This window comes from Pleuronectes platessa, chromosome 15 (genome assembly GCF_947347685.1).
Source record: "Pleuronectes platessa chromosome 15, fPlePla1.1, whole genome shotgun sequence".
Lineage (NCBI taxonomy): Eukaryota > Metazoa > Chordata > Actinopteri > Pleuronectiformes > Pleuronectidae > Pleuronectes > Pleuronectes platessa.
In genome coordinates, this window is record NC_070640.1 from 2,125,769 (window position 1) to 2,135,800 (window position 10,032).

Consider the following 10,032-nt stretch of genomic DNA (forward strand, 5'->3'; position numbering starts at 1 on the left):
TGGACGGGCGTTCTCAGTTCACAGACAGAAAGGCGTTGTGTGTATCTGGGCGTCTGGATGTCGCCTCACGTGCAGACGGCCCCGGAGGTTCAAGGCCCCGATCCTTCCGGTCATAGCTGAGATGTAGACGAGTGCATTAGAAAACCACAACAAGATGACAACTATGAAAACTCTTCTTCTGATTGTTGTGTTTTGTTCTGTTCATTAAAATTAAAATGTGTCCAAATAATACGTGTTGGTCTTCTGGTGCCGTCGTGTGTTAGTTAGAGTCTGTGAATAAAGATGGCCGACACGACAGGTCCCCAAAGAGTGAAGCCAAAGTGTCTTCACCGCCCCCTGGTGGCTGGCAGCAGTCAAGGTCATATACCGGCGTCTCCTCGGTGTTAGCGGATGGGACATGGAGCAAACTATGGTGAACACCCTCATGTCCTCTTTATGAAAACCAAGAATTTCCCCCAAAATTTAGAACATTGTGCAGCTCCGGAGGAAAAAGGAAAAAGCAGCTCATTGACTATAGAATAATAGTCTTTAAAATAAACTTGATAAACATAGAACTTCTATTCATTGTGTTACAAAGCACTTAACAAAAATAATTAATAGAGGAGCAAAGAGACGCCAATAAGAAATAAACAGTTCAAATGAATGAAGCAAAACTAAATAAATAAGTAAAAACAATAAAAATGTAACATTCCTGAGATGGTTCAGAAAACCTGTCATTGCACTTATGAGTAAAGGTGATAAATCCACCAGTAATAAAGACATTAATTATATTTAATTCTGATATAAAGAATAAACCCAACTGTTAAACATTAGATACTAACACCTACACTTTAGTTTAGTTTATTTGTCATTAATCAAATGATTAACACACTAAATGGAAGAATTAAAAGATGAAGAGAAATAACTCTATCAGATTTATAACGTGTCAGAAACGTCCTAATGCTTTTATTATAGAAAGAATTAGAATAATCTGCTCTTACCTTGTAGATTGTAAACGTAATTTTCTAAAAAGGAAAAGATCATAACAGATGTTTCCGCCCGGTCTCGAACCGGGGACCTTTCGCGTGTGAGGCGAACGTGATAACCACTACACTACGGAAACTGATTCCTATGGACACACGCCATCTTGATGAGTACGCTGAGATGACTATTTAATATCTAATAATAGATCCTTTATGCAACTGTTCTAATTTATTTAGATCCCACTGACTAGGTAAGTGTTTCAGGGCATCAATACTTTTAATTAATTAAAGTTAAATATCCCAAGAAAACTACTCACTGGAGCTAGGATCTATTATTTATTTTAAATGTTGAAACTCTCCTTTTTGTAAAAGTCTGAATTAAAAAACCTATTGTCAATATTTAAGGCCCCTCCACTAAAGAATGTTAAAGTAGTGAACCCTGAACTTAGTGTATAGATACAACCACCAGGAAACTAATCAGTTATTGATCATGGATCAATTTGTCTACAGGAAACCGTCAATAAAGTAATTTCCACTTCACCGAGAGAATATTCAACTTGAACTGATTCATGCACTAATGTGAACTGGCATTCTGAGCTCCTCTGGGTTTAAGATGTGTATTTCTCTACAGTAACACTCTGTGTGCCCTTAAAACAATGTTCTTACATGAGAAATAAAAAATAAAAATTATTATACTAGTCAATGTTGCCTTGATTACATCATTATCAAGCGTAATATTAATCATTAACAGTACACAAAATCACAAACGAGAATGTTTATTACTAATAAATGGTCAGACACTAGCTGAGGCGACTTCAGAGGCCTGAAGTCAGACCAAAAAGAAATGAAGCAGACATTTAACTTGAGCGCAGGTGACACCTAACAAACACAAACTAAAGCAAACTAGAAAACAATTAGTTGACCCACAGTTACATGTGGTTGAGTCACGATCCCCCCCCCCACCTTCTACATGGATATTTCCAGATGTCAGTTCCCTGGTAAAAATCAGAACGTCCTGGAAGACGCTTCAGCCTTTGAGGAAACACAACACAAGTATAAATTCATTCTTGGTACACTGGACTCCAGCTTTAAAAAGAAAAGTTCATAGTGAAGCAGAATAACTTTGTCATTACAGATCACTGGGTTGTGTTGCTGCTACAAAACAAAGCCAGTTTCGACCAATTCGGACAACAGAACTTTCTAAACCTTTGACTCTTCAACCCCAGAACCTGGAAGCATCAGAACAAAAAAATAAAAAATACTGAAAACTTGTTTTTATTGTCAAAAAAGCTCCTTTACAGCGCCATGATTTTTTTCAACCTGTAAAGCCAACAAACATGTAAAATACAACCCTTACAATACATTAGAATCAAAACAGGTACCAAAAAGTACAGTAAAAATTACACTTCCGTCGGTGGAAATGTGGAAGGGGGAGAAAAAAAAATAAACACAGAAGGGAAAAGTAGAAGCTAAAAAATTATAGGATTAAAAAAACAAAAAGGAAAAAAAAAAATAAACATGGAAAAGTTACATTTCAGATGTTTTCTGTACAAATGGTCTTCTGTCATAAAAGAGGTCGAGTTCGGCCTGGTGTGTCCGGTCAGCGGTCGCTTTCATTGGATCGCTGAAGTCCTGTGGGAGGAGACAAACACTCGGTCACTTCGTCTTCATTAAAAACAAAAATCACACTTTCAACATTTTATCCAATTTGAGCTCTTGATCCTGAGATCAGAGCGCGGTGGATTTAATTTGACAGTTTCCAGTTCAACTCCTCCAACATGTCGATTCAGGGTCAAGACACCGACTCTGAACCTGTCCCATGTCCACTGGAGGACCAGCGTTTCACTTCTGTTCATAATAAAGGCTCCAAAATTAACCAAAAAATAAACAATGACTTTATTGGTAATTTAACCAAAAGATTACATGGCAGTACAGGTGGGAGCCAGAGCTGGACCTAAACTACAAAACAAAAACATGTCATGCAGGAAGAGCTGCAGAAAAGCAAAGATGAAAACAAGCGTCAGTTCTCTTCCAAAAAGGAAAGGCAGGCAAAGCAAAAGTTCAAATGACCTGAAAGCAGAGTGATACAAGCTTTAAGCCTCGTAGACTTTCTAACATGAATGGCAATCGACGGAGTTCTTCAACTATGGTGACACACGTGCACATAAGGGTTCTCGAGTTTGCGGCGGTCGGGGGTTACCCTTCACGTAAAGCCCTAAATCGGAACTATGGCTTTGTGCGGGTGGGATTTCAGTGCCTGTGCTCATGGTGTCGTGAGAGTATGTAAATGGGAGGTTCTTAAAGCCATGGGATACCTTGCAATACCATGTCATCATCAGTATGGCTTGTAGCCTGTCTGGTGTCCCCCCCGTCTGGGGGTTTTGCCGTAGCTGGCGTTGCCCTGGTCTGTGGAGCCTAAAGACAGAATAGACCAAGTTAGAAACAGATTTCAATTTAGAGATGTTAAAAAAAGGAGTTGTTGTGGTCAAACATGTCCTGGACTCAAAAGGCATGTGACTGGTGTGGTGAATTTAACACGTGTGCAAAAAATGTCAAATCACTCCTATGAACGGTGTCTGCACTTTAACAGTCCAACAGGAGATGAAGCTCCCGTAGGTGGCTCATCGTTTAATGTGTATTCCTGTTAACGACACAAACTTTTAAGTGTTAATTTCAGGAGTTGTGTCTGAATTCAGGGGCCGTTTCCTCCAGAGGCTGCAGACTGATGGCGTCACAGCGGTACAACTACAGCGTCCCATTTCAAAAGCTCCTTCGAGTTTGTCCGTCCGCTCCCGAGCAACTACGCATTCGACTGGTGGGTCTGGAAGGATTCGACCTATCAGGATTAGTTGCGTGCCGGCCGGTGACAGAGCTAATGAGCTAACGGTGCGGGTGACCGGACTGCAGCGGCTCAAGGTAGCTAATGGTGCAACGTAAAGAGCGGGAAAAAGCTGGCGACAAATAGGAAAAGGACACAAGCATATGACAGTTTGTCTCCGCATACTTACTGTAATCATATCCGGTACCGCCATACCCATAGTAACCAGAATTGTAGTCATAGTTTCCATAGCCGCTGTATCCACCGTAGCCATAGCCCTGGTTCCCACCATATCCCTGGTTCCAGTAGTTTCCACCATAGCCCTGGTTCCAGCCCTGATTCTGACCTGAGTCACAAAGAGCGAAGCAGTTTGAGTTTCAACAGTCGGACCAGTATGTGGGTTTGTTGAATTAGCTCCTGGTGTCGTGGTCATAAAGGTTTAGTCGAACGTTCATAGTGAAACTTTGACATCAGGTCACGAACTCTAAGAGCAGGTGAACCGACTGAAATTCAATTCTGAGGCCAATATCGCAAGTAAAATATATAGAGTCAGACAGATGAAAAGAGAACAGTCTCTGCTGAGTGGACGGGTCGTACCATTCCTCTCTTTACTGAGCTAGTGAACTTGCTGCAGGTAGAATAAAATGGGGCAAGTCTTCTTATACGAGCCCCACAACACAGGATTTAAAAAACAAAAGTCAGGCGCCTGTGCAGACTCCTCGTCCTTACCTCCACGGCCTCTGCCTCGTCCTCCGCCACCGCCTCCACCATAACCACCACCACCTCCTCCTCCTCCACCACCACCACCGCCGCCACGTCCTCCTCCGTACTGCTGCTGCTGGTACACCTCCTTGGGCTGAGCGATCTTCAGCTCACACTGCAGAGGAGATGTAAACACTTTAAAATCCTGGCCTTGCCCACTAAACACTGAAATCCTTAAGGTGTTCAAGATCAGAGGTGACCATTACATGTTCATTTAATAAAAGTGACAATAAACTACCACACTCTCCTTGCCAAGAGCAAAGAGCTCACAGCTGTAATGCAGGAAATGGGCGAGAGCCAGAACATTTTCAGTTGATAGTTGGCAATGAACCCAGAGTTGATGAAGTGTGTGTCTGTGTGTACGTACCCTTCCACCCTGGATGTTGTGGAATTTCTTCTGCAGACACTTGTGGACGCATGCTTCTTCTTTGTATGTGATGAAGATGAAGCCCCGCCTTTTCTTCGATTTGGGGTCCATGGGAAGTTCAATGGTATCGATCTGGAAGAACAGGGCGGAGAAACCTGTTAGAACACGTTGGTCATGCTCCAACAGTTACACAACACAAATTCAGTCTTAACCGCTCCGACAGAAGCTTGGTTGATTAACCTGCAACTTGGTTTTGACTAGTTAATAGGTATGATGTGATATGTCACCAAAAGGAGTTTACTTAGGCAACTCAAACTTCAATTCAATGAGATTTAGTTCTGTAAAAATGATCAAAGCCGTTAATCCGACCTTCTGTTAAAACACAACACTGGATAGTCTGAGATTTACGGGGGGGGGAGTATTTTCTGTGTTTGGTGAAACCAACCTCTCCGAAGGTGCCAAAATATTCCCTGATGGCGTCCTCCGTCGTCTCAGGGTTCAAACCTCCAACAAATATCTTAACGGGCTCCTTCTTCATGGCCATCGCCTTCTTGGGGTCGATCTGACGCCCGTCCAGTCTGTGTTCCTTCTGCTCCAGCACCTGCACACAAACACGTTAACATGGAGCAACAACATCGTAAGATGAGACCTTAACTTATCACGTCTACAGAAAGGAGGGTCAGCAAAGCCCTCATCTGCTCCTGTGTTCCTCGTGTATTCACCTTGTCAACGCTGATGGCGTCTTTGAAGAGGACGAAGCCGAAGCCCCGGGAGCGTCCGGTGCTGGAGTCCATCTTGATGGTGCAGTCCGACACCTCGCCGAACTTACTGAAGTAATCCTTCAGGTCCTTTTTACTCGTGTCCCAGCTGAGACCACCGACGAACATTTTCCTGCAAACAAAGAGAACATGTGCCGTTAATTGACTACTCTTGTTTCTACCAGCACGTTTGATATGGTCGGCTTATTTCTGAAAACCAAAAGGTGCTCGTACAATTTAAACGTGGCCAATCAAAAGGGACACACTTACCCAGCATCCTCCTCTCCCTTGCTGGCATCAATCTTGCCTCCGTCTGTGCCGTTGTCGGTGCCGTTGTCCTGACCCTCGCCCTGGCCTTCCTCCTGACACTCGTCCAGCGCATCTTCCTGAACGTCTTCCTGTGCATCTTCCTGAGCCTCTTCTGGAACCTCGTCCTGAACCTCTTCTGGAACTTCCTCCGGGCAGTCGTCTCCGGCCATCAGCTCTTGCTCCTGCTCCTGCTCGGCTCCGTTCTGGTCCTCCTCGCCCTCGTTGCCGTTCTGCTCTGAGGTCTCCATGAGCAGATTCTCGGAGTCTGACATTGTGACGGTGAGGCTCTTTGAAAGACTGCAACAGGAAAGAACAACAAATAAGTAATAAACCTTGATTTAATGACATAAGAAACAGGTTTGGTAAACTGATTTTTAGTTACGAAACGCTGGCGGCAGATTTATGATAGTTTCTGTTTACTTAAGGCGGCTGGATTTGATTTTGAACTTATTCAAACAATCAGTACATGTGGTTCCTAACAATGAGATTGAAAAAAATCTAAGTTAATCTACACAGAAATACAAAGTAAAAGAACAAATCCACAAATTCCAGATGCTCCTCTTACACAATTCAACAATCACTTTAAATTTTCGTGCATAACCTAAAGGGTTAATCAATTAAACAACCGGGACATCGTGTTTTCTATTGATCCACGTGAACTGAGCCGCTGGGCTTCACAACCCGAGGACACGTTTTCAAACAAAGACAATGAATCCGTGTCGAAACGTTTGCTCGAGCTCAACAATGCGGATCGTTCATTGTGCTTCAGTTTCGGCGGCTAACGTGCCCGTTAGCATGCAGCTACAACCGCTAGCTAACCGGTTGGTCCTAAACAGTGTATTTGCGTTATTTGAATGCAGCTTGATGGATAAATCGTGGGAGAATCGGCTGAAAATCGAGTAAATAACGCGGTTACGTGTCTGGTTCGCCGGGAAACACAAAGAGAAAACGTGCAGCTCCATGCTAATGCTGCAGCGGACCGCGCTTTGCTCCGTTACCGCTCAGAGCGGCGTGCGGGCCCGGCTAGCAGAAGGGCAAACCCCGGTGGTTGAACAACCGGGGAAGCACACGAAAACATGCGGGGAAACACCACCAACATTAAGGCTGCAGCGGCCGCGGAGCCTCGGCTCGCGTGATGTGGCCGAAACGAGCTTTCCATTCAACAGCGATGGCGGCGTGTAGCCAGATTAGCATCGCTGCGGCTAACGAGCAGCTAAGCTAGATTCGCGGCTAACAAGGGGACAACACGGAGATTAAAGGCGAGGCGGCGAAGAGGGTAAAACGGGCGCGTTCAGCCGAACATCGTGGTTCGTGCTCGATTCCGCAAACACAGCAAATAATCTTATTCTTACTTTGAGGGGAAAAAACCAGCGACGCCGACCCGCTGCTCAAAATGGACACTCTCCAAATTCGCCGCTAACTCGTGGCAGGATTTATATGACCGGATGTAACGGAGCGCAGCGTCACGTCACAGTGACGGCGGCCGCGATTGGACGAGAGGAGCCCCGGCGAGATTGAAGGCGTCACGTCATTGGCTGATGAGAAAGAGAAACGAGAGAAGCAGCACATAAAGGAACTGGAGAACCTTCCTGCTTCCTGTCGCCTCCCTGCTCCTTCTGCTCCTGCTTTCACTGCTGTTGGGTTCTGATTATAAAACACGATAGAATATGAGTTCAGGGTTAAAGTTTGACTTTAAGTTTGAAGACGAGTTTTCCTCCTGAGTGAAGGTTTCAATCTTATTTATGAACAAACCCTGAGCTCGAGGAGTTGTGTGTCGAACCTCCTCACGGTGCACAAAGCAGCTGCAGTATAGTGAAACATACAGTATGGGACTTGTGCACGGTGGCCGAGAGAGCTCGACACGGCACATTAAGAAAACACGTGCAAACAGAGACAACACGTGCAAGTAGAACAAGTGTCTTCCTCAATTTGACAAAATGTTATACAAGAGGTCCCAATATGTGCAGATACAGAGACAAGCTGCAAAAAGTCACAACATGTCCAAAAACAGAAATGTGCTGCAAAGAGTCACAACATGTGCAAAAACAGAAACTTACTGCAAAAAGTTACAACATGTGCAAAAACAGAAACTTACTGCAAAAAGTTACAACATGTGCAAAAACAGAAACTTACTGCAAAAAGTTACAACATGTGCAAAAACAGAAACTTAGTGCAAAAAGTCACAATATGTGCAAAAACAAAAATGTCTTACAAAAACTCACAACATGTCCAAAAACAGAAATGTGCTGCAAAAAGTCACAACATGTGCAAAAACAGAAACACACTACAAAAAGTCACAACACGTGCAAATACAAATATGTTACAAAAACTCACATGACGGCTCCTGATCTGTGAAGCCAAAACATCTTGATTTTATGTTCTTATCAAACTTTTGAGGCCCAGGGCGAGTGTTTGGCCTCACCCTGGCACCATGAACTACGCCTGCCAGCCAGGGGCAAGTCCAGTTACGACCTGAGATATGAGCGTGCGCACACAAACACACACACACACACACACAACGTGCACACTCCCTGCACGTACACACTGAAACGTGTGACTGTGGAGACGGTTGTGTTTCTCCAGCCATGGTCACTTGTGAACAAAGCAGTGAGGACTGCAGCGACCACAGGTTAGAACACAGCTCCTGTTCATTCACACGTACACACTTCATACAGTAAACTACACTTCAGACTGTTTGCATGAGTAAACACAACACGCTGATCTGCATGTAGATGATCAGCATGAGGATCCAGTCAGCACGTTGAACTCCCACAGAGCTCGTGGGCCTCGGAAAGTTCTCACCATCATTATCTGAGGATTATTAAAACGTGACCCAATCAGGCCTCGCTGCATTTGTTTGTTTTCATGTTGATTTTAAATTTGTGTTTTGTTCTCTTCAGGCTTTACGCACCCAGGCCCATGTGAGCATTGAGGATTCACTATCCTGCTGTATGAGCCTGGGCGCCATCTTAGATCAGCTGATAGTGGCCCCTGGTCGTTCCCAGTACCCGACTGGTGACTGAGGTGTCGGGGCCCCAAACTCTGGAATGACCTGAGATTAGCCATCTTGAATTGGATACTGTGTTTAAATGAGCTCTTAAATTGAGTTTTCTTCTGTTAATAAAAGTGCTGACTAGAGGTTATGAGACTGGTTTCCGTGCAGGCAGTGTTAGCTGATTGTTTTCTCACACACACCAATCACTGACTTCACTCCCAGTACAACCACCACAGAGCTGCACAGGGAGAAATCTGCAGGAAAGAGTTTATTCTACACAAGTGTCCAGGCCAGAGAGCAGCAGCATGTTAAATCTGATTATATATCCTTTAATTAATATAACACCAAAGTTTAATGGATGTTTCTCTGATTCACACTACGTCCTTCAACCACCCGATTTATCAGATGTCATCAAACCTGAATAATGAAATGAGGCAAAATAGGACTCGAGTCTAAAAACAAATGCACATTTCTTTGTTTTGTAAAATAAGCTCTCATATCTATACCAACATGTCTTTGAAAGGTTCATAGCAGTTCCTTATAATCTGTGTCCATCTGATGTAATATCCATGTTTACCAGAGTCGTCATAAACAATACATCTGTTTCCATTTTAACTGTTCATTGTGTTTGTTCTCATTTAGTGTGACCTTTATTGATTGTATTTCATTTCTGGGTGAAGAAACTTATAATTCTATCCATGTCAGAGAACCCTGGTGGACATGTGAACGTGAAATGAAGCAAACGCTTTAGAATAACCAGTTTTATTTCTTTTCAATCACAGTTGAATATTACTTTATTCACACTTTAGATACATTTTTAATTAAAAACACATTTAGAAGGAAGAATTTAGTTAAAACCTGAATATTTCAAAGCTTAAAAACGTGCTGAAATAGCATTCACTTTTTTTAAACCATTACTACTTTAAACCACATATGAATAATAAACTTAGACTTTTAAAGACAACAGACAAACTCTCCGGACACTCCCCCCCCCCCCCCCCCCCCCATTCATGACATCGCGGCTCCTTTCCAGAGCAGCAACCCGAGCCTGGTTCCGAGCA

General features: G+C 43.5%; 1 protein-coding gene and 1 non-coding gene across 3 annotated transcripts; both read right to left on the reverse strand.

The window, feature by feature from the left end:
* Window positions 1-1,029: 1,029 nt before the first annotated feature.
* On the reverse strand, window positions 1,030-1,102 carry trnav-cac (transfer RNA valine (anticodon CAC)). Its single transcript has one exon. It is a non-coding gene; the product is annotated as a tRNA-Val (tRNA).
* A 620-nt stretch (window positions 1,103-1,722) lies between these two features.
* LOC128457152 (heterogeneous nuclear ribonucleoprotein A/B) lies at window positions 1,723-7,456 on the reverse strand. Of its 2 annotated transcripts, XM_053441707.1 has the most exons (9): window positions 7,329-7,456; window positions 5,938-6,273; window positions 5,632-5,800; window positions 5,355-5,510; window positions 4,910-5,041; window positions 4,510-4,657; window positions 3,971-4,126; window positions 3,278-3,377; window positions 1,723-2,594 (listed from the first exon to the last, which is right to left on the reverse strand). In XM_053441707.1, exons 2-8 carry the CDS (start codon window positions 6,246-6,248, stop codon window positions 3,298-3,300), a joined length of 1,152 nt encoding a protein of 383 aa, XP_053297682.1. In that variant the 5' UTR covers window positions 6,249-6,273; window positions 7,329-7,456; the 3' UTR covers window positions 1,723-2,594; window positions 3,278-3,297. The 2 variants fall into 2 exon arrangements, with proteins under 2 accessions (XP_053297682.1, XP_053297683.1); XM_053441708.1 differs by lacking the exon at window positions 3,278-3,377.
* Window positions 7,457-10,032: the final 2,576 nt, after the last annotated feature.